The sequence below is a fragment of the Pholis gunnellus genome (genome assembly GCF_910591455.1).
Source record: "Pholis gunnellus genome assembly, chromosome: 1".
NCBI classification, from domain to species: Eukaryota; Metazoa; Chordata; class Actinopteri; order Perciformes; family Pholidae; genus Pholis; species Pholis gunnellus.
Window position 1 is genome coordinate 23,312,238 of NC_136528.1, and position 23,773 is coordinate 23,336,010.

The window sequence follows — 23,773 nt, forward strand, 5'->3', positions numbered from 1 at the left end:
ACGTTCTATCAAGCTCTGGCTACAGACAATACTTTCTAGTTTAATCAATTATTTTGTATTTTCATGGAATTTGTTGAGAATAAGCAAAAAAAAGAATATTCATATAAACACATGCACCCTTATTGTACAGGGTCTCTTCATCATATCATTCAAGCTATGTAGCAAAATGTATTTATTGAGATTTAGTTTATGTGAGAATCTATAGTATACATCTCTTCTACATATGTGTTACTTTGTATGAAACTCCTCATCACTTGTCTTCACCCTAAAGATGGTTAATGTGCTCCAGACTGCTGTGCTGGTTCTGATAAGCAGTTCTGGAACAATACATTTAAAACTGTAAGATATTCTCATCCAAAGCACATGTTGTGAAATGTGGAAGAAGCAGTCAAAAGGTACATAACACATTAACCAACATGCAATGTTTAACAAGTGTAGAGATTGTAAGAATTGTTAAGCTACTGTGCTGCATTTATGACTGCAGGCGCTGTAATGAGAAACAGGCTTATGACAGGGGAGGAGCTGAACAGAAACGGACTGAAAGCTCGAGAGAGAATATGAAAGAATCGGAAATGCAAACAAAAAACTAAAAGACTGGGAACCGGTAACCCGTAGGGAAACCCGTTTAAACAGCAGTTAGTAGAATCAGGATTACTCAGACGTTAAAGAAAGGTCAAGACCTTGCGAATGAGCTAACAAAGAAAAAAGTTTAGGGACACAAAGAAAAAGAAGTGCGTTTAACAGTCTGTCAAAGTTTGAGAAATGCTTTCCAAGGTTATCTCAGCAGCATATTTAGCACTATGGATCAGTTATTGTACCTCCACCTCAGCTGAGGATCCGTTCATGACCAGAGCTCTGCAGCTGATGTCTGAGACCCCGCTCATTGACGGGTAAGTGGAAATGCCTTTTGTATACAGTAAAGTGCGCTTGGCATTTTGGTTCTAATGATGTACCGTTTGCTATATGAGCAACAACAACAGCAGTAAACAATTATGTACTTTGGTAAAAGCCCACTTCTGGAAGCAATTTCAAGTGCTAATCTGGGCAAAGTTGTCGTCCCTGCTGTTAAATCACTGTTGATGATGAGAGTTTTGAGAAAAGGATCTGTGAGGGTGTGACTTTTTAACTTTCTGGTCTTTCAGCCATAACGACCTGCCATGGCAGCTCCGGAAGCAATTCAACAACGAGCTCAACAAAGTGGATCTTAACACTCTGGAAACGACACACACCAACATCCCTAAAATCAAGGAGGGCCGGCTGGGAGCGCAGGTATGTACAGAACCAGTGGCGGCTGGTGGAAAATGTTCTAGGTAGGGCCATCCAATCAATTTCAGCAAACACCCCAGTATGATTTAATGTAAACAAATTAAGGTATCAAACACGCATTACTACTTTGCAGTTAAATATTCAACATTTATTCCAACACAAAAAAAAGCAGTAAATAACACTTTAATAAACACGTCAGGACATCTTATTTTAGTCACCCTCACAGGGAATTCAGTATAATATATATCATATAATAATATTCAGTATACTATAAAACACACGGTTATAGATATAAGCTATGATGAGTTTTCACTGTTAATTTACCATCTCAATTAAATGTTGATGCCTCCATGACCAAGTTGTCATGAAACTATGTAGAAGAAAAGATGTTCACTTTGCTTAATATGTAGCTTGACAGAGTTCTCATGTGTGCCCTGGTGTTCTCATGTTTCCTTACCTCCTCATCCCTCACTCCCTAACTGTCCGTGCTGGATCTGTCCCCGGTGTTTTAAAAAGCTAAATAAGTTATTAGCATGACTGCATCCAGCTAGCCAAACCTGTCTGGTACAGCTAGTAGAGAAGCTTCATGTTCTGCTTCCCTTTCCCTCTAGTCTGCTGTCTGAATGTGAGGTCAGGCTGATCTGGGATCAGCTCTTTCACTGTACTTTCTCCTCAAACTTCTCCTCTCAGACGGATCTTGGAGGAGTAGTGCTCGCGCTGGCACTCACGCTCGCCTGTAGAGACTTCTCCTGACGAGAACGCGCAGCTAGTGGGGTCAAAACGATTTGGCCCCACTCTGAATCTATTTGAGGACGCTGATTGGCTAAATTGTATGTCACTCATTTATATCTTTAATCAGCGATTGGCTAAACTGCTTCATAGACCCGCCTCGGTGGGGCCAGCCCCACTAGGTGCGCGTTCTCAGACGTGCACACATGCGGAGATGACGAGCAGACAGGCTGCATACAAAATTCAAAATAAAAGCGCAGGATTTTCTTTTTTCTTTTTTTCTTTCGGGGCTCAAGGTGGGGCCAGGCCCCATGGCCCTCTATTGACCATCCGCCACTGTACAGAACATAATGTACTGGAAGCTATCCCTTCAAGGTCAAGTGATTCTTTATCTACTCGGTCAAACGTATTATCTTCAAAACTGCTTCGCATTTCACATTTTTTCTTAAGATTTAGATAATAAATCTGGGGATATTACTGAGATGTGGTATGCATATCGCTCAAACCATCTAATCTTATTACATTTTGTATACACTTCAGAAGCACTTGTGCCTTGCAAGTAACAGCGTTCTCATTTTCACCTTTAATGATTACCTTTAATCTAAGCCACAGAGCAACAAAATTGTGATGGTATGCCAAAAAGTTATATGTTTTATGGCACCTACACACTATAGGACTTTCATAGGCATCAGATTCCTGTACTGGTCCCATTACACGACTGTTAGTCTTATAATGAGGTATTTTAAAGTTGTTGTGTTTTACACATTACATTAGTTATCGACAACAAGTGGTTGCATTACAAGACATTTCACCAGGAGGAATCTCCGTCATGACTGTCTGGTCTCTAAACTACATCAAAACACATCAGAGAAGTGATACGGGGAAAGACACAAGACCAACTGCGAGACAGGAGTTCTTCCTTCCAAAAACGGACATCCACAAGAAGCTAGCAATCAAAGCTTTTAGTGTGCTGATTTGCAGCAAACAACCAAGGTAGAAAAAGCAAAGAATATGTACGAGAGAATGGTTGGAGAGACACCGGAAGCAAAGATTGTCTGTTCTGCAGGAAGTTGGAGGTAAATTAATAATTACAACTCCGCCCCCTAATATTTCCCTCGCCCTGTATCTTGTACTTTATTTGGCTTTAGGTTAAAACTATTTTCACACTACAGGACTGACCCCAGATACTTAACCTGCTAGAGGTCCTTTAGAAGTCTGCAACGTATCAGCGCATCTCTCAGATGACTCCATCGCGATCTAGGACATTTGTTACCTTGCACGGCAGCAAGATTCTCGTGATGTCATAAGATCACACAAGAATCTCTGCATCACATATCACATGAAATTTCATCTAGTCACTTGGTGACGTGTAGGACCTCTGGAATACCCTGCTAAGCCTGCAGCCCCCACGAGCCAAACCTGGACAAGCGGAAAAGACAATAGATGAATGTATGATAGATAGTTTTCCTTTGATAGATTTATGCTTCTTTATACTTCTACTTCATTACATTTTAGAGGGAGATATTTCACTTATTGCTGCGTTACATTTATATGAGAGATCTAGTAGTTTACATTGTTTAACATACAAATCCTAGCTTAAGAAATATGATCAATTTTAAAGATTATCTGCACAACAGTATGAAAGATAGTTTAATACTTTGTGAATAGGTAACTGCCCGAAAACTGACCTTATTAGGTGCATCGGGTTATTGCCAGTCCATCCACAGATTTCTTTATCAGTAAAATACATTTTTCGTTAAGTACATTCATTCAGCCATGGCTAGCCACCAGCTCAGCTTCTAGTGTCGCAGCTATCCCTGGTCTCATGTTTCCTAGAAATTCTACTTCTACTACTTCTATTTTTAAGAAGGGAAAGAAGAGCACAGATCTGATCTCAGTATCGGCTGGTTGTCTGAGTTGACATATTGTGATAAGGTGAGAAAAGTCGGATCAGTGCATCCCTTAAAGTGATACCCTGCACATCTATTCATCCGATTCAACATTCATCTCTGCTTTATTTTGATGTTGAAATGCAAGCTCATCATTATAAACTTTACATGATAATTGGATGGACCTTGCTGAGAATGCAGAAAGAGATTAATTCAATGCCAGTCTTGATGAACTCCCTGCCCATCTGAGTAAAATTCTCTCTTCAGTGTTTAAAAGCTACCACCCTATTATCATTCAGGTGAAAACTCTTTAATGTCACCAGAATGAATTCTGGGGCCTTGACCTTGACAAAACTACCTTTTCATGTTATGCAAACTGGAGCAAAGAAAATCTTAATTTTAAAGCACCACATTCCCAAAACTTTTTATAATGAATGTAATTGATTATAATAAGCCAAGGCTACAATTTATGTTGTATATCTCGGGCCTTATTTGCATGTGTTATGTGAAATTGTTGAGAATTAACTGTGTGTATTTCCATGTTACTTATTTTCATGCAGCCATTTTCCAGGTAAGCTCTTGTAAAAGAAATACTGTGTCTCACACTCCAGGTTATATACTGTAAACAAAGCATATCTAATCATGCAATCAATAAAGCAATAAAAAGCAATGTGGTTCAAATAAGTAACATAGTAGCTTTGTAAAACCTCCCTGGATACACAGCGGTGCTGATAATTCATAATGTTTTGTTCCTCTTTCAGTTCTGGTCGGCCTATGTTCCCTGTGAGACTCAGTACAAAGATGCTGTCAGACAAACACTGGAGCAGATAGATGTGGTTCACAGGATGTGTCAAAAATACCCTGAAACCTTCATGTTTGCCACCAGTAGCCTAGGTGAGACGAGGCGTACTAGTAATTTCAGAGACATTTGCCACCTCTCGTAATCACCCATCTCATCTCATCTCATCTCTCATGTCTGCACTGCACAGACATCACGGAGGCCTTCAACATGAACAAGACAGCCAGTCTGATCGGGGTGGAGGGGGGTCACTCCCTGGACAGCAGTCTGGGCACACTGCGCACCATGTACCAGCTGGGGGTCCGCTACCTCACGCTCACACATTCCTGCAACACACCCTGGTAAGAGCCAGCCGCACACAGCAGATTTACCCCATCAAACGGGTTAACAAGAATTCACACTTAACATTACAACAGTCAGGGCTGCAACTAATGAATAATTTCATAAGTGAATCATCATTATTTTCTTGATTGATTGGTTTGTAAAACTTCAGAAAGTAATGAGAAAGACCCCAAATACTTACCAAGAGGCAAAGTAACACCTTCAACTTTGTGCTTTTCCTTTTAATAGTCAGACCTCAAAATTATTCAGTTTACTGTTACTTAAGTCAATGAAAAGCAGCAAATCCTCACTTGTGAGACGCTGAATCCAAGCCTTGTTTTGCCACTGAAAAATAAAACTGTTATCAAAAGAATTGTAATTTCCTGTCGATCGACTAAACGATTCATCATTTCAGCCCCATTTTTCCTTTTGGTTAGATTAATCTAATGCATTATATTCTGGCTCTTCATATGTGTTGTATGTGCCATCAACCTGCCAGGCACTGTAGATGACAATTAGCCTGTATGACTAAATCTTACATAAAAATTACTATAATGTCAATTAAATGTCGTGGCGTCAAAAGTACAAACTCTCATGAAATGAAAATACCTCAGTACGAGTACCTCAGATACATTTACTTAGTTACATTCCACCACTACCCTATGCACATAAACATGTCAATGTCACACTTGAACAACAACATAAATGAATAAAGAAGGTGAAGAGCTGCCTTACATATGAAACACAGTCGTTTTAATACTGTTATTCAGTCGCAACAATTGATGAACTGTTGCTCTTTTAGCTTTTAGTTAGCCTCCGTCATGGCTGTGTGGCGTGTTTCCAGACATCATGGTTCGTTTAGATTGTGCTGTCGGGAGTTTGGGGGATTCCTGCAGGCCTGGTTGAGCTCTCAAGCAGCAGCATCAGGTTCCCTCATCACTGGCTAAATGTAGTGTAACTGTAGAAGAACACCTCATGAATTATAGGAAGTGGAAAAAACTAATTCTCCCTGACACCAAAGTATTTAACGGTAACTGTTTTTTTCTCGTCAGGGCGGATAACTGGCTTGTTGACACTGGATCAGAGCCATCTCAACACAGTGGCCTGTCCCCGTTTGGCAAGGTCAGTGAACAAGCATGGCTGGGCAAAAGATCCATTAAAAGTGTAATAAGTTACACACTAGTGTATTCCAGCTTGAGTTTATTACAGCAATGACCAAACTTTACTCTTAAGTATGTGAAAAAATAAAATGTCAGCACACACAATTACAATGATGCCTTGTTCTAGCACAACTGTGTTTTGACAACCAAACATTTTCCATAAAATATAATTGTAAGAAACTAATCTAATATTATCTATATGTACATATATTTTTGTTCATCCAACTAGTTGGACAGGGTGCCTATAAGCAGTCCTACGGCATTAAACTAAATCAGATTTCATATGACTTTTTGATGCTGGTCAAAACACATCTCTTACACAATACTTTGTTATTTCATGAACGGGTGAACTAGTGACATTAGAAACAAAAGAAATAAGGATTTTCGCAAGTTTTGTATTTTTGGTAGCATGAATATATTTTAATCAAAATAATCATTGTTCTTGCTTACAACAGCAACTAATAGTGGAAATGAACCGTCTGGGGATGCTGATCGACCTGGCTCATGCGTCTGAAGCAGTGATGAACCAGGTGCTGGACATGTCTGAAGCTCCGGTCATCTTCAGCCACTCCTCCGCCTACGGCGTCTGTCCACACAAGAGGAACGTCCCAGATAATGTTCTCATTAGAGTGGTGAGTGGTACTAGCAAGGGGTCTCAACTCCACACTTGTTTTGTAGTTTTGTAAGGGGTCACAAGCCAAAACGGGTGGGAACAGTTGGTTTAATTTACAACAATATACTGCATATTGTAAGCTCATCATATGTTTATGAAAAACTTAAATCTCAAACCTAACTGCTAACTACAGTAAATGTATTGGAGTATCAAAATACAGTATTTTCTTCTGAGATGTAGAGGAGTATAAAGTAGCAGAAAATAAGTAACAAAGCATGTGACTAAATGTGACTTAGCTACTTTCCACCACTGACATTGAAAATTGGCACCTTGTGTCCAGTTCAACCGACACATGCTTAAAGTACGTTTCCTGGTTAAAGGCAATAAACCAGGAAACAAGAAGCGGGTTATTGTGCAGCACTGTAATATAACAAAAACAGATAAAAGAAGTAACTCGGTTATGACCAAGAGACATGCACTTTGATAGATGAGAGAAAAGGGATGTCAATACCCTCGAGTCATGTTGTCATGTAACATCCTGTCTGTGTCTCCAGAATGAGACGGGAGGAATCGTCATGGTGAACTTCTACAATGACTATGTGACCTGCAGCAAGACTGCTAACGTCTCACATGTTGCTGGTAAACTACTGTTATGACCATGACAGCTGCTGTAAACCTGGTTAAACATTAACATTTATCATTCTTTCTATATAAAAAAAAAAGAACTTCCTGTGTGTCCCATCCCATTTATCTTCATGTTTACTGCTCTCATCATAGATCACTTTGACCATATAAAGAAAGTGGCCGGGGCGGGCGTCGTTGGTTTTGGTGGGGATTACGATGGGGTTACAAGGTGAGTTCAAAATATTCAAACTTTTACTGAAACCTAAAAGACAACAAACACTCAACTGTGAAACTGTATTTCTCTGCATGTCATCCTCCCAGACTACCAGAGGGTCTGGAGGATGTGTCCAAGGTGCCCAAAGTGGTGGCTGAACTGCTGAGGAGAAGATGGACTGATGAGGAGATCAAAGCTGCTCTGGGAAACAACCTGCTCAGAGTCCTAAGCAAGGCTGAGAAGGTGAGACATACGTACACGTACACGTACACGTACACGCACACACACACGGGTTATCTGGATCTGGGCTGGGAGCCTACAAATTTATAAATAGACAGTTACAAACTAGAACATTTGCATTTGATTACTTTTAACGTCTGCTTTTGGCCAATAATGATGTACAGGGTGTACTGCCGCACCCTGGAGTACACTTTTACTCTTCAAGATCTTAGTAATCATGATATTCATGAATTCTTTCCCGTGTCAAAAGTAATCCAGGGATAGTTATTTCAGTGGAAACAGGAACCAGGAATTTTTCATTTTATGTTACTTTCTACTTTTACCCGATCACATTTCAGAGAGAAATATTGTACATTTTTACCCCAGTAAATATATTTGACAACAACAGCTACTTCACAGATTATGATTTTACATGTAAAACATTTGATGATTTTATATAATACGGGGGACTACTGTGGAATATACTACACTCAGAGATGGGCAGTATTTCTATTACTTGTATTTGAAATACGTATTTCAATTACTTTTGAGTATTTTGTAATTTGTATTTGATAGGGCCGATTCAAAATCTAACGTAATTTGTAACAAAATACTTTAGAGTGGAGTAATTTTGTATTTAAAATACTCAAAATACTTTCTCCACGAATCAAAAAACAGTTCACGAGTTCAGTCTTCAGATCTTCAAGTTCAACGGATTATCTGTCAAGTTAAATATCTGAGTGTGACAGATGTCAACTAGCTTGATGTATACTTTATGTCTGGGTCTGGCTACATAGCCTACTGTATATACATGGTGATGGTTATAATATTAAGCTAGCGATCGATGCTAACATGCTAATGACGCTAGCATGCTGTCTAGGCTAGTGCATAGCCAGTGTTTAGCAAGTTAACTTATCAGTGGAGTAGCTAGCTATAGGAAGAGGGAGATTGGGAGCTTGTATGTCAAATGTGATGAATATTTTGTTGTTGATACAAAGCCAAAGTTTATGGGCTGTTAAGTCCCATTAATACAAACATATATATATATATACATAATCAATCAAGTTGTTGTCTTTCAATAGCTTTGCTTAGTTACACTGACATTCTGTGACTCTTCTTCCTTTTTGTGGGGTTCACCAGAGCTTTGTGTACATTATATAAACCTGAATGCTCTGCTATACCAAATTGTGAGAAAACAGAAAATCTAGAAAAACGTATTTCCTGTATTTTAAATACAAAATACATGTATTTTGTTACATTTTCTGGCACCAGTATTTTGTATTTTGTTGTATTACATTTATTTGGTGGTATTTTGTATTTTGTATAAAAATACATTTTGATGTATTTTTGCCCATCTCTGGCTACACTATATACAATTGTTAAATTTAGCTCCACCTCGACCAACTACAACAGTAAAATGGCTCGCACACATTAATGCATCAATAATGCTAAATATCCAATATGATAGTTTAACACTCACACAGGCCATTTTCATGCATGAGTACTGATTATTTTCTAATTGTGCAAAGCTTTTTTTCCTCATAAAAACTGAACATGTATGATATGATTGACATGCCTAACTTATCCTGGAAATAACAATACATAACACAAATCTCACTTTTAACTATCCATTATATATTTATCTTGTACTTTCTGTACCTGGTGGCCACAACAGTGAAAAGCTGATCAGCCAAAAGCAGTAAAACAATTATACGTAGGTGCATACAAATACAAGGTTTGGATTTCTGTTTAGAAACCTGAAGCTGAAATACAGATTGGAATCATAAAAGTAAATAGAATTGGCTCTTTTTTATCATGAAGGACTCTGTGCTTTGGTAGCAGGTGGACCCTGTGAGTCAACATACACACACCTGTCATACTGCCTCTCTGTCTACTGCCTGACGGTCTTATCTTTGTGTGCGTCAGGTCCGTGACGGTCTCAAAGGCAAGAGTCCAGATGATGTTCCTATTCCCTATGATGAAGTGAAGAACTCGTGCAGGACGAGCTATGGTTACCACAATGCTGGAGCCGTCCACTCACTCAGCACACTGGCCCTCGTGCTCACACTGGCGCTCCAGGCTTTTATCACATTAACAGTTTCATAAGCTGCTTATTACGACAGCTGATGGTATGCATGTGAAGAATTTGTCTGTGAGTACTAATAAAGTTTGATTTAAATGTCGGGATGATTTCCACAGATGCTCTCTGCTCTCAGAATAACTAAATAGTTTCACTTTACTGTTTAAATGTTTTTATAAACAGCTTGTTTTTATCTGATTTTAAAAGGTTTTCTGCAGGTTAGCTTTATTATAATTGACCAAAAAAACTGGCCCAACAGTTTTACAGTTATCAGGATAAACAAACACAGCAACACAGTGATTATCATGTCGGACCAAGTTAAGTTTATTGATCTCCTCCATCGGTTTTATCTCACCATAACACTGTCAGATAGAGACTGCTGTGGGCAAATGTTGGTGTTTGATGACAATGATACACCAGTGTAATCTGAATACACACACACTATTATTCCTCAACATCTGTATACTGACGTTTCCACATGAGGTAGTACAGTGCATAGCTCCATCTAGTGGTCGGAGAGGGTAACAACTAAGGAGGCACAAAACATCTCAACCTAAAGTTTTGGTGATTTGCATGTTTTGAATGTAATTTACGCTTTAGGCTGGAGGAACATCTGACCTGATTTAGTTTGGTGACTTGAAGGTTAGGATACAAACAAGGCAACAATTCTTCGTCATTAAGGTTGTTCACTTGGTAAGCACATTGATCATTAAGAGGCTATGAAAAGAGTTTCAACATAAAAAAAAAAAACAGTACATGATTTTCTCTGACCAACTGGACGAGCTTCAGTCAATACAAAAGCATCTTTAGCACATTTAGTTAACTATTACACCAAATCTTCTATAGGCCGAACCAGTGGTGTGTTTTTGTCCTATTATTTAAGGCAACCATGACATTTTCATCATCCTCTCAGTAACAAACTACTCTAGAAAGAACTAGTTTCTCTTCACAATATGTTCTGGCATTAACAGGCAGAATGTCGTCACAAACATGACACATCAAATACAGAAAAACATGTTTAAAAAACCCTCCTACGGTTGTATTCGGCCGTTATTGTGAAAATATCTAATGCCCCAAGTTAAGGTTGGTACGGCTCAATTTTAAAGCTTTTCAACCACATTTTTCTCAATACTTATTTTTTATATAAAACAAAAGGACACAACTTAATCATTACAAGACAGAGAGGGCATTACATTTTGTCTGCCAGTTACAGTGGTTAGTACATTGCCATATTGGCGTCGTTTCAATAGACACGTAATGCAAAAATAGCACCTTTAAATCATAGTTTGTAACACAGTGGTCTACAGAATAAACAGAATTCACTGGCTGATATCTGGTGTTATTTTCCAAATTCTTCTCAGTGAAATAGTTTCCATTGAATCCGTCATCATATTCAATGACCAGTGCATCATTAAGCGCCCTCTTGTGTGCTTCACAAGTATAACAAGACTCCACAAAGAGAGTGAACTAGTTTAGTGTGTCCTCGGGATCCTCTCAGCACTGACACACTGCTGGTGAATCAGACGGACAGACTTAATGGAAAGTGCATGAGCAGCTAATAAGTGGACAAAGGACTGCAGCTCACATGATCTCCAGCATCCGCACGATTGAGCGAGCGTCTCTGGTGGAACTAGTGTCTGACTGTTCAGTTTGAATGCCCCTACACAGACCAGCAGTGTGACCGCAACTGCATTGGCCAAAGAGTGTGAGCATATTTAAGTGAATTCACCACATAAGAACACGCATAACATGCAATGTGACAGTTCAAAGGGGGACTTTCCTCACCCTCACCTGAGGTTTGGACGACAAAAATCTGTAGCTAAAGAAGGCCACTGCTTTTCAGCGCATTATGAAGGGAGAAAATAACACAGCACAGTAATGGGCTTCAAGAGGAAACTGAAAATTGACAAACTTGGAGCCATGAAGTGCACTCCATCTGAGCCCAGGTCAGTTCTTCAGTGGAGTTATGACCAACCAATGACCTAGAAAATAATTAAATGAAGGACAATGGTAAACTGTCTGTAGAGGTATGAAGGAGGATGGATAATCCAAGTCTGTACAGAGGAGGATGAGGAGGAGGCTCCATCAGCAGAGTTAAGATATGACCTCATTCTCTTGTCCCTGTGTTTCACTGTCTGACAGCAGAGGGGAATGAGTTGGTACAGCGATCCTATAAGGCAAATTGTCTTTAGTCAACATCCTCCTGGTAGCAGAGACCAAACGGGAATAGTTATCAGGGTTGTACTCTGATAAAGGTGGCCGGGCGCAGAGTAACGGCAGGTTGTCCCTGTCGGGCCGGGACAGGAAGAGAGGAGGCCGGCGTTGACTCTCGCCTTCCTTCAGGGAGTCCGGGAGCGGCTTGCGTTTGCTTTCAGGCAGGAGCATTATGCAAAGAACAGAGAGGACAGCGAAGGAGGCGAAGACAACATGGTGGAGAAAGTAGCCACTGTTATTCTGGAGCTCCATCAAGGAGGAGGCGGCCATGCCAACACAACCGGCTGCCAGAACCAGGCCAAGGCAACCACCTCTGGCAGAGAGAGGGAAGAGAACAGAAATCAACAAGGTGGAATAATCGGACATTACTTTATGTCTTGTGTTGACATTTTTCTGTATCTCTATACTTGCCAACTTTCCTACACTGTCTGTAGGACTCAAACCCAAGCCTTAGTGTTCCTACAACTGTTCCCGAAACAGCTGGCCACTGTAGTTTTTAGCAAATGATACTCTAATCGGGACTAATACACATTCAAAATAAGCTCCATCAGGCTTCAGACAGGCCATACTTCTCAGTAGGATTAATTCATCGTTCATTTTGGTCTTTTCATGGTATTTGTTGACTATAAGAAAAAATATATCAACAGCCTCATCACTTTTGTCAGACAGACACTTACCGAACCACGGTCGGCATCACCTCACAGGCAAAGAACGCACTGAGCATGGCGAGAGCTTGAGAGAACAGCAGACCCACGGCGGAGAGCACCAGCACCAGGGCTCCGTGCAGATCTGACACATAAAAACGACAAAAGACTCAGACTGCAGCACAATTTACAGCTGAGATAATCAACATTTTCTGTCCTGGTATCCAGATTTTATTTAAAGTAAAATAAAGTTAATGCAAAAAGGAGATGAGGATGTCATTTACACTGAGTGAGGGCCAGCAGCAGCAGTGATGACAGTCCAGTGATGATGGCAGAGAGCAGAAGCATACCACGCCGACCAAAGTGATTGACGGACAAGCAGATGAAGATGCAGGCCAGAGCTCCGGTTATCACTCGGAGGAAGTAGACAAAGTAGAAGTTGGAGGAATAACCGTGCAGGTTTCTGGTGAAACAGTACTGGATCCCTGTTCCAATGAAGCTGAAGGAGAGATAAGAAAGAGGAATAGAACATTCACTATGAAGCCCAACATTCAACACACGCATGTCACTTTTATCATGAAATGGAAGGCCTGCATCTCATGGACAAGTCAGGTGAACTTTACTTTTTCACACTGAGCATACAAACTCACAGCGTGAAGCTCAGGATGAGGCAGTTCTTCCAGATAACACGAGTCCGACGCAGCTCCAGAACGGAAAAGTACGCTGGCCGACAGTCTTCTCCGTATGCTGAATCTATCTCTAGAAGCCCAAAAGAGGGGGGGGGGGGGGGGGATAATCAAACATATCCACATGGAGCCTGGGTGTAATTCAGGACGGTTTAAAGGAGTGGTAAAAATGTATTTGTTTTGCATTTTACTAGTGGCTGCAATTGTTCTATGCTAAATGGCATTGAATCAACATATGGATTAAACTAGAACTACCACCTTACAGTTGTAAGCCTCCGCCAACCAGTCAAGCTGCAGTTTACGTTGTTGTCAGTCCAAACAGTCCCAGATAAATAGCATGAGGTCATGGTCAAGAACGTTTTTTGTGAGGTCAGAGTGAACTTTCACCACTAAAATCTAATCAGTCCATCCTTGAGTACAAATGAATGTTTATGCCAGATGTAATTAAATTCCCTCAAGTGGGGCCGCCTGGGGGATTCAACTCAGCGGGTCAGGGATGGCTGCTTGGTCTGGGGAGGTCCCCTCATTGGACCTCTCTCTCCCCACTGCTGGCTGGCCCTCGTCATGCACACGTGAGGTGCTCACTGGTAAGCCTAAAACAGTACTTGGTTTTAATAATCTTCACAGTGGGGAAAGCAGACTCATGGTCAAGGTGTGTAGTGCTACTCTGGTGAAACCAGGAAAAAGACAGCTTTCAGAAAGCAGAAGGGTCACTTGCGCCACTCGCTTATGATGTTCTCTCTAGAGAACTGTAAATAATATATTTCACTGGATCAATGAAATATATGCTATTGCAAAAAAAAAATATATATATTTCTTTTCAATAATTTATCAGAAATTGGTCCAAATTCATAGAATAGTATGCCATAAAATGTCATAATAAATCATAGTATATCATACAAATTTAAAAACAAGTCAGAGTATAGTATGGTATAAAAGCATTATATTATTCCATGAAAAAGTCATAGTAGTATACCTTAAGAATGTCAGAAGAAAAGTCATAGCAGTGGGTTTTTTTATAAAAAAGAAATAACACATGACATCTGCGTAGTAAAATTTTAAATCATAGTATAGTATGTGTCCTAGTATGACATGCCGTAAAAAAATACACATTTTTATGGCAAACTAGAATATGAATTATTTTATGACATGCGTCATAAAGTAATAAAAACAGTAATATATAATGTTGTGTAAAAAGTCAATGTAAAGTATGTCATAAAAAAAATATAAAAAGTACCCCCCAAAAATCATAATATAGTATATCTTAAAAATGCATACTCTATACTATACTATACGTATTTGGCATACAATAGCAACACTTCTTTTTAATAACTTTGACATACTATCCAGATGTCATGAAAAAGTCATGGAATAGTATACCATATGCACACTAAGAGAGATAAAAGCAAAAATAGGGCAATGTGTGGCCAGTTACCTTATTATCATTATTACAACATTACTGAAACAAAATCTACTCAACATCAACGTTTTCTCTTGCATCACTGTACAATACAGACTTCATGAGGACCGATCTCTCGCTCTTACACTTGAAAGAAACATGCATTCAACAGAACGTTTATGCAATAATGTAATTTCACGCTCGTTACATCACTTCTGCATCCAAGTCAATCAGATAAGCAAAACACTTGTAATCTCCACAACAGATGGATTTGATGAAGTACTAAACACGTGATGTGGTAAACCATGATCAGTCAAGTTTAGAGGGCATACCCGGTACAGCCTGGAGCAAACAATGCTGGGCAAACTTAATTTTGATTCATCGTTTATGTCATTTTTCTAGCACGAATGCCTTAAAAATATTGGTTGTTGTTTTATGTTGTGAGGATTTGCTGCCTTTGTGTTTTATGTCATTGTTAGCTGGATGACTTTGGGTTTTGGACTGTTGGTTGGACCAAACTATACTATACCACTCGGGTAGTACAGGAAATGTTTAGTCTGTTTCCTGTGCAGAAACATGAATGAAAAGAGACATTTCAGTCATGCTCGCTAGGTAATGTGATATCAAGATAATGATACATGTCTTGGTTTAAACTTTTCTCATGAAAGAAAAACTTTCAGACCAGTTTGTGTCTGTGTTCATTCACATGCGTGCGTGCGTGCGTGTGTGTACCTGACAGCAGGGTTTCACCAGGGTAGATTTCATCGAGCAGACAAACACCATTCCTGGTGGAGAATTCCTGGAGGCTCCTCTTCACCTGGTGGATCTGAGCTGTGGCCAGCAGCCAGCGAGGAGACTCTGGAAACACTGACGCACAGCTGAGGAAAACAACTCTGTTATCATACAGACATTTTCTGGAACATTGACACAAACAGTTGAACATTTTTTTCCCCCGGGTACTGTTTTTGGCAACAAAGAAGAAGTTGTCATTGCAACATTGTTTGATATCCCTGACACGCACAAGGCATCATCATACCATGCTATCCAAGTTGCTGAGATATTTAACATCCTTAGTCGACTCTGCTTTGAGTGACTGAACTGTCTTGTTATGATGTTTGTTCTCAGGTCTCTTCTGTAAAAGCAACTTCCTGACTTCCTGAATAAATACCTAAACTAAACTAACTCGGAGTGGTGGTGAGTGGTGGTCAACAGAATTTTCCAAGTAGGATCGTATATATTAAAAGATGTGGTCAATTGTGAATTCAGGTATGTCAATTAAAAAAGGTGGAGGCTTGACACAAGAACCATTCCAAACTGCAGACAGGCCAAAAATCAATTGTGGGACTGGTACACTGAGCACCACTGTAGAGTAATAAACCTCCCTTAATACTTCACCAAATACACACATGGTGTGTCCACCTACGCATCCCAAATAGCGAAACCGGACTCACCACCAGTAGGAAAGCAGCAGGAGCAGAGGCACAGTGGCCACGGCCTGGAGAACGGGCCAGTCGCGGCACAGAACAGCGAGGCCCGGCAACAGCAGCTCTGCGAATATGGCAAAGAAGCCGCTGATCATGGCAACCATGAGACGATGGGGAGGATCACAAAGCTCCAACCCTGAGCGAGCGATGGGAACACAGTGAGAGAAGAAAGACGGAGAACATCAAAACACAGCTGAAGCTAAACAAATACATCTGACCTGTCAGGACACACACACCTCTTCTCACAGAAAGCTACTTTATGTAAAACCGGGTCAATACAGAGAACAGTACTTTGTTGTGGCATGGAATTCCTTACCACGGAAAGTAGTAAAACATGTTTAAATAAAATGTTTGATTGGATTTATTCTGTCAAGGAATGGAGTAGCTAAACAACTTCCTGTCTTTTTTTCTTCTCCTGAAGATCCTAAAAAGCTATCTCACTTTATTTATTTGAAATGATGTAGAGCTATCAGTTGTACTAGATACTACAATACTTTCATTGAAGTACTGTACATACATAATGTGGACCCAAGGAAGTGTAGCTCCTGTTGTTACAGCAGCTAATGGGGATCTTAATAAACTAAATAAAACTAAAACATGGAATCTAACTTTCTGTTTGCCACAAACTCTTTGCACCGTGTTTGCTAGTTCACAGCAAACACCTGAAAGAAAACAACGCGCGAACAACAAGCTAGATAAAGCTAGTAGGAGATAAAGTACTCTTTAACCTCAAATAATGACGTAAACTTGTTTCTGACTTTCTGGTGAACTTTAACCTCCCTCCCCCCCCAGACCTCGGATTCTCTTTCCACATTTCCTCCCTATGAGGAGAGAGAAAAGGAAAATGAGGAGTTCACTTCCTGCTCACTTCCTTGCCTTTGGTTCTGTCCTGCTATTGTTTTCTCCTCTCTGTGGAGGAGCAGCACTGGCAGGACATCGCTGAGAAACATTTCTCTCAGGCCCTCATCAGCATACACTACAAAAACAAAATCTGGACTCACTCTAGCCCTGACCTCGCAGGAATTTGTGTCAAACACAGCAGAATGTGTGTGTGTGTGTGTGTGTGGGTGTGCGCTTGAGATGAGGCCACTACCTAGTACTACCACCTCCCACGCAGGAATGTGCACAGTTTCTACAAATGTTAATGTAATTACATTTAGATGTTGCTTCAGTCTTGTTTTAGAAGAGTTCCTGACACTGCTTGTGCTGTGCTCACCCAAATCAGATCCTGTTTGCAATGATTATTGACCGACTCATTAAACGAATGTGAGTTTGTTTGGCTGCTCTGTAAACAGACACACCAGTTGCTCCCGTGTTGTAATTCTGATGGAGCTGCTCAAGGAGTGTTTCCTGTAGTTTTAAACCACACTGACCGTTACCGCGGGTGTCACCAACTCAACCAGGACTGTTAAACTTCACATAAAAAAGGTTCCCCCAGACTTAATACTTGTTGTTGTTGTTGTTTTCTTGGGTGTTCACAAAGTTGCTTTATCACAATCTACAATTTGTTTTAATTGTAAAATTCTAGTTTTTTGCAGCTGTTAGTAGCTCCTTCGTTTCCTTTGTGCACTGCATTGACGGAAAGTAGTTCAACAATTTGTGTGATCGTGAAAATGATATAATTCTGCTGCAATGTGCTCAGGGATTCAAATCATTGAATATGTATTCATTTGTAAGATGCAACTATCTTAAGAGTGTTCACTGGACTGAACTGTAATATTTTTGTCTAAAAATTCAGCCTCCTCACGAAAGTATTTGTTTTCATTTTCTTGTATAAGAATAACATAATGCTTTAGTCGGTACATTTTTTAACTCCAGGTCGGTGTATTTCAGCCTCCAGTATGTCCTCAAAGCAATAAAAAGTCTCCTTAGAGGCCGTCGTTACGTAGTCCGATAATCAGACGGTTATGTGCTGAACAAATCAGAGACATGGGCATTGATTAAAAGTTCTGGAGCCAGTCTATATTATTTTGGTTTAAATTATAACTGTAGACTCACAGGCTTTATGCCGTTAGGAAGCGTGAAGCAGAAGAGAGAAATGAGACGAAGCAGCAGTTGCCATCGTTTTAAATTGGCTTGGGTTTTCCATTATCAAAGGCCTTCCAGTGAAATCTCAAGAGTAGAAAACATCTGCCATGAATAGGCCTTGTTTTTAGCACAATAACAAAAGTTTAATATATTAAACTACCATTTGTCTTGACTGATATGATCTGATGAAAGTAATTCAACTATTCTTTAGGTTATCAGAGACTGAAAGACGAAAGCTAAACAGACAATATTCATGTCTTTTTTACAGGTCATAAAGAAATTAGGAGATTATGCGTTTACATTTATATACAGCCTCTCTTTACATAATATACTGTTTAAGATTACATTTGGTTTAGCCAGAGATGCAGAGAATCTTCCATCTCCTATCACCTGGAAACCACAGAAAGTAAAACTATTCATCACCTGTCTGGTAAATAATTGCATCATATACATTCAATTGACATTAAACTGTCTTATTTTCTTTCTTTCTCTTTTCTTTCTTTCTTTCTTTCTTTCTTTCTTTCTTTCTTTCTTTCTTTCTTTCTTTCTTTCTTTCTTTAGTTCTTGATCTTGACTTTCAGACGTCAGAAAGAAAAGTCTAATCTCATTTGTTTTCGTTTCCTGAAGTAAAGATAAGATGGTAACACCAGGACGGAAGGATTTCTAATTTGCTGCTGGAAGGGCACAATGGGACTTTTCTTAACTAGTTCACCAGTTAGCCAGTTGCGTTGGGCATTTTTATTCAGTTTAATCTTATTGTTTTTAAGATGTGTTCATTGAGTAAAGCAGTAAAACGATCTGTAACAGCAAAAAATCACAACAGTGAAATGTGATTCAACAAAAACATGACATTTGGATAAACACAGTGCCAGCAAACGACTCAGAGCGAAGCCCGGGAATCCAAAAGTGAACACTAAAATAAACAAAGAAGTGAGTGGCTGTGTCTGAGGTAGCTGATATTTCCCCCAATCCCCTGGAGAAGTAGATTACCAACATGTAAATGTGCGTGGAGGATACTCACTGGCTATATACGAGGATAGGAACACCCCAGCGAGCATGGCGCCCTGAGAGAGACGCAGCAGCAGAAATACCACCACGCCGTTGGATAAACATACGGCCACTCCCAACAGACTGGACAGACTGATGGAGAGGAGGAAACATCTCCGACGACCCAGCCTGAAAACACACATTAGTGTCACACTACTTTATTTCTCCGGCACAAAACACACAAGTGAAATTAGGGAGCTTCAAAGTGTTCAGGTCCAAATAAATGAGTATGTAATTAGTGATAAAATAAAAGTTGTATGCATAAATTAAGAAAAATATTTAAATATTATTGATATTCATTGTATTTCAAAATGGCATAGAAATGTCCTTTTTATTTCTTAATGTTAGGTAATCAGAAAAAAGTACTATAGTATGTGGCATAAAGTAACATTGAAGCCCTTAAGGTTCCATATAAATGTGATTATTACTCACCAGTCGCACAATGTACCAAGAAGGATGTATCCCAAAATCCATCCAGTCATGAAGCAGATGTGCTGCAAAGGGATTTTCCAGAAGTCACTGCAAACCAGGTCCCACTGCAAAGGAACACAAAGAAGAACATCGACACATTCTCAGGCCAAAACACAACTCAACATTAACTTTGACAAAAAAAATGAAATAAAGAGCACCGTCATTTAAAGAGAAACTTTAAGTAAAAACGTTCCATGCGGTCAGCAGGCATCATTTAGCATATTGTACCAACTGGTGAGAAGGTGTGTGCTTTCTTTTCTCTTCTTAAAAGGTTAAAAGATTATACTAGTATGTTCTTTTTACATTTCATTAATTGCTAGAGCTAACGTCCCTCCACCGTCTGTGGCAGTCCCAAGCCCATTGGTGCCCACTGATGAACTAAATCTTTAAAAACAGGACACAATATGTATAGTTTAATTCTTATAGAAGGCTCAGTAATAAGCGAACGTTACTCAAACAGAAGTGAACAGTGCATTTGTTGGGGAATATTTTCAGCTGTGGATTAATACACTGATGCTCTGGTGAGTATTTGCGGCAGCAGGATGGTGCACGTGTGATCTAAAATAAACCACAGCGCCCAGGTTCATTGCAATGAAGGAAAATGCCACTTTGTGTAACTCAATGTGTTTAAAATAGCTTTTTGTAACTACAATGGTGGCCTGTTGCATTGAGAAGTGATGCATATCAAGGCAAGACTTGCTAGAACGATGAATTTAATGTTGTTTTTTGTCTTTTTGTGTTATTTGTTCACAAAAAGAAACAGTCGGTTTAGTAGTAGTAGTTACAGTAGGGCACACGTGATTACGTGGTATTGTGTATTCAAAGACTTAAAAAGGTACATGAATAACACGCCGCCAACGCGCTGCAATAAATGCAATTCAACACAAACACAGAGAGAGTTCTGTGAGGAAGCAGGAATGTAGATTCTGTCGTTCCTGATTGAGTTAAGATGTCTGCTGACAGCGGTATCACATTAGCGGTGCTCAAAGTAGAGCCTGACGGCAGCTCTACGCCTGATTGGTACCAGTCGCTGCCTTTAAGCCAATTCTCCTCCACGCCCGTGTCTCTTTTCCCACTACGGACTGAACTCTGTGTGCAGTCCAGATGTTGCATGGCAGTGACCACATTACTGACACAACGGATACAAAGTTTGCGATCAGCGCATCAAAATGAAACAAAACAAACACCGAATAATATCAGGAGTTGCTGTGGGATCCCTTTTAAGTGTTACAAGGGCTGGGTACCAAACCTCAAAGTACAGTGAGTACCACAAGCTGGTATTCATACGTTTTCTCAGATCATACTTCTATTTTTAACATATTCTATGGACAGATGGTTTGTGATTGAAATCTTTCCAATTGTAGAGGTACACTTGAATAACTGTAAGGCATGTGTAAATATAATAATAATAATAATAATCATAATCATAAGAAGTTTGACTTGTAAAGTTAAAGTAGAGTTGAGCTCATTCCGATTATATTCTTTCAGGTGGTGAGGGTCGACTTGTGAGCACTGCTAAACGTTGCTAATGCTATTTCCCCGTATGAGGAATGTCACTATGATTTTAGGATTTCTCCTTGTCACATAACTCAGCTATTTTATACCGTGTGCAACACCAGAAAGCCTCACTACTGACATCAGAGACGGAACAATGAAAACTCTATGACCAGCGGCCGGTTGGGCCTGGAATGGATTGACCGTTCGTTAGTCTTCCCGAACTTTCCTTTGGCCAGTCCGCCCCTGCTAGAAGTTCAGGCAGTGACTCCTGTGCAGTAAATCATAAACATATATTTCTAAAAGCAACACAGGTGAGTCATTGCGTAGGACACCAATTAACCTATATGTGAACTTTAGAAAAAGTCTGACAACTACCATTTTTAAAAGTTGGTTTTGAAGGCTTTGAAGAAGGAGGAATTGGAAAACAACGTACGCCAAGCTGATGACAAGGGCTTCAGCGAAGAGGAAGCGTGGCCTCCAGCTGATCCTCACCAACATGAAGTCAACAAACAAACCGCTCAGAGGTCTAGTTCATCAACCCCTCTGTCCCACATTAACATGTTCACCTTTAACCAGTTGATCGTGCAAGATTATTGTACTTTAAGGTGCTTCCGGTTTTTTATTTCCAGCCCCTGTATTTAAAGTTGATGAGCACTATTGTTTCTGTATTCAACTTGTTTTCCCTTTAATAAAGTTTTCCTTTGTCACAGCAAACAGCTCAGGACGGAACATGGAGGCCTCAGACTTCCCAGCGCCACAGTATGTCATGAAGGACAACGAGGAAAAGTCTCCTCACTGCCAGGATCTGTTTCCATGTTCCACAGAGGACACTCTGAAGAGAAGCTGAGGGGGAAATATCCCATAATGACTCCATCCTGCTGGTCAGCCCCCACTCTAACTACTGTGGTTTGGAGACTATACGCCAAATACTCTGATGTTGTCTTTATGCGTTACAAAATACACCGAGACAGATGTGAGGTGTTTGTACGGGGTCACATTGACAAATATTTTTCTAAGAACTCGTTATCAATATTTGCAGACTGGGAGGGATCCTTGAATAGCTGACGTCCAGGAAAACAGCGCGAGGAGGAGATAAACATGTTTCTGCTGCTTATTCACACATGTAGTAACACAACAAGACGCGATCACACTGCATCCCATTATCTGTAACGCTGGTGATATCTAAAGTGTGGAAGAGACGATCAAAGAGGATGTAAATTCAGTTTGGGAATCTCTCAAACTAAAAGTCAAAAGAGATGTTGAAAGCAAACCCCACTACAATTTCCTGTTGTTTTTTTTGAGTCAACACTTCAGTTTATAAACCTAAAATCCAGATATGTATTTATAGTCTAAGAAAGAGTAATGTGTCCATTGCCTGGTTGATCTCTTATAGTGTGACCCTGGGAAGCAGAGTGACAGACAGATACAAGAGGGCAAATATTGACTGAACAGCCATCTTCATCACCACACATGTTCACAGCAGAGATACAAACTGCTTTTACTGAGCGGAACATGAACGATCAGCACCAACACCTGAAGGGCCATACACAAAAATCGTCGTGAAAAGTGACACGAACCCCAAAATATTGTTTCTTTCTAGTAATACCGTGACATGTGTGAGCAGTTACGGTATTACTGAGATAAATACCCGTGGATGTAAAACAACAACTCGGAGTCGACTTGGATCCGGAAAGCGGGTTTTTTAATGCAATGCTGTGGGTACTCAGCATTACTTCAGCCCACAAAAATGTGGATAAACTAACTTTTATTTACTTTTTTCCTCCTCCTCCTCCGGGCCACCTCTTACCTCAGTCACAAAGTTGCTGTGCAGCCCCGCTACATGGCCGTACTCCCACCCCACGGTGCAGGACACCCTCTGCCTGGAGACCTGTTCGGAAAAGTCGGAGGCATTTGGCGGGTACTTGAACAGTTCGCAGTGGCTGAGACCGGAGCCGTTTAGCCAGGGGATGGTGAGGTTGAGGTACCCCTGTCTGGAGAAGTTGCTGGGGAGGAACGCGGAGGGCAGGAGCCGCGGGTCGGGTTTGCAGTGGTAGGAGTCCGGGATCACGGTGTAAAAAACGTCGCTAAACAGATTCAGCATGACCGCGAAGTTGGGGAACCAGCTGAAAACCACCACGACTCGGTTGTAGCGTCCATAGCCGCCGGTGTGAGGGAAAATCTTCGTCTCATAATCCATTTGAAGACGAGTGTGTTTGCGGTAACAGATGGTTCTGTGGCTATGGCGCAGTGAGCGCGCACGTCCGAGAGCCACGCGACGCAGCGGCGGCAGGTGCGCACGGGGAAGGAGGAGGGCGGGGCCATCGCGGGATCGACCAGTGAGATACCTGCGCGTCCACCTCAGTGGCTAACTTCTGGATGGCCTCTGAGT

The 23,773-nt window shown here is 40.5% G+C and overlaps 2 protein-coding genes across 2 annotated transcripts; one reads left to right on the top strand and one right to left on the bottom strand.

Annotated features, from left to right (window-relative positions):
* The first annotated feature begins 526 nt into the window (after positions 1-526).
* dpep1 (dipeptidase 1) lies at positions 527-10,017 on the top strand. The gene is made up of 10 exons (XM_079163972.1): positions 527-890; positions 1,143-1,269; positions 4,646-4,778; positions 4,874-5,024; positions 6,057-6,126; positions 6,620-6,796; positions 7,332-7,416; positions 7,555-7,630; positions 7,723-7,858; positions 9,761-10,017. The coding sequence occupies exons 1-10, from the start codon at positions 763-765 to the stop codon at positions 9,938-9,940; spliced, it is 1,263 nt and encodes a 420-aa protein (XP_079020098.1). The 5' UTR covers positions 527-762; the 3' UTR covers positions 9,941-10,017.
* Positions 10,018-10,227: 210 nt separating this feature from the next.
* slc22a31 (solute carrier family 22 member 31) lies at positions 10,228-23,584 on the bottom strand. The gene is made up of 9 exons (XM_079162444.1): positions 23,192-23,584; positions 19,849-19,952; positions 19,391-19,545; positions 16,309-16,477; positions 15,590-15,735; positions 13,423-13,531; positions 13,057-13,271; positions 12,806-12,917; positions 10,228-12,441 (listed from the first exon to the last, which is right to left on the bottom strand). Exons 1-9 carry the CDS (start codon positions 23,579-23,581, stop codon positions 12,009-12,011), a joined length of 1,833 nt encoding a protein of 610 aa, XP_079018570.1. The 5' UTR covers positions 23,582-23,584; the 3' UTR covers positions 10,228-12,008.
* Positions 23,585-23,773: the final 189 nt, after the last annotated feature.

What these genes read in the sequence shown, in the direction of transcription:
- dpep1 (XM_079163972.1), top strand. Translation starts at nt 763, where the DNA reads ATGCTTTCCAAGGTTATCTCAGCAGCATATTTAGCACTATGGATCAGT. An exon ending in AGGGCCGGCTGGGAGCGCAG is followed by an intron (nt 1,270 to 4,645) that starts GTATGTACAGAA and finishes TTCCTCTTTCAG; the next exon opens with TTCTGGTCGGCCTATGTTCC. An exon ending in GTTTGCCACCAGTAGCCTAG is followed by an intron (nt 4,779 to 4,873) that starts GTGAGACGAGGC and finishes TGCACTGCACAG; the next exon opens with ACATCACGGAGGCCTTCAAC.
- slc22a31 (XM_079162444.1), bottom strand. Translation starts at nt 23,581, where the DNA reads ATGGATTATGAGACGAAGATTTTCCCTCACACCGGCGGCTATGGACGC. An exon ending in CTCATCCTGAGCTTCACGCT is followed by an intron (nt 13,272 to 13,422) that starts GTGAGTTTGTAT and finishes TCTCTCCTTCAG; the next exon opens with CTTCATTGGAACAGGGATCC. An exon ending in GTGATGCCGACCGTGGTTCG is followed by an intron (nt 12,442 to 12,805) that starts GTAAGTGTCTGT and finishes TCTCTCTGCCAG; the next exon opens with AGGTGGTTGCCTTGGCCTGG.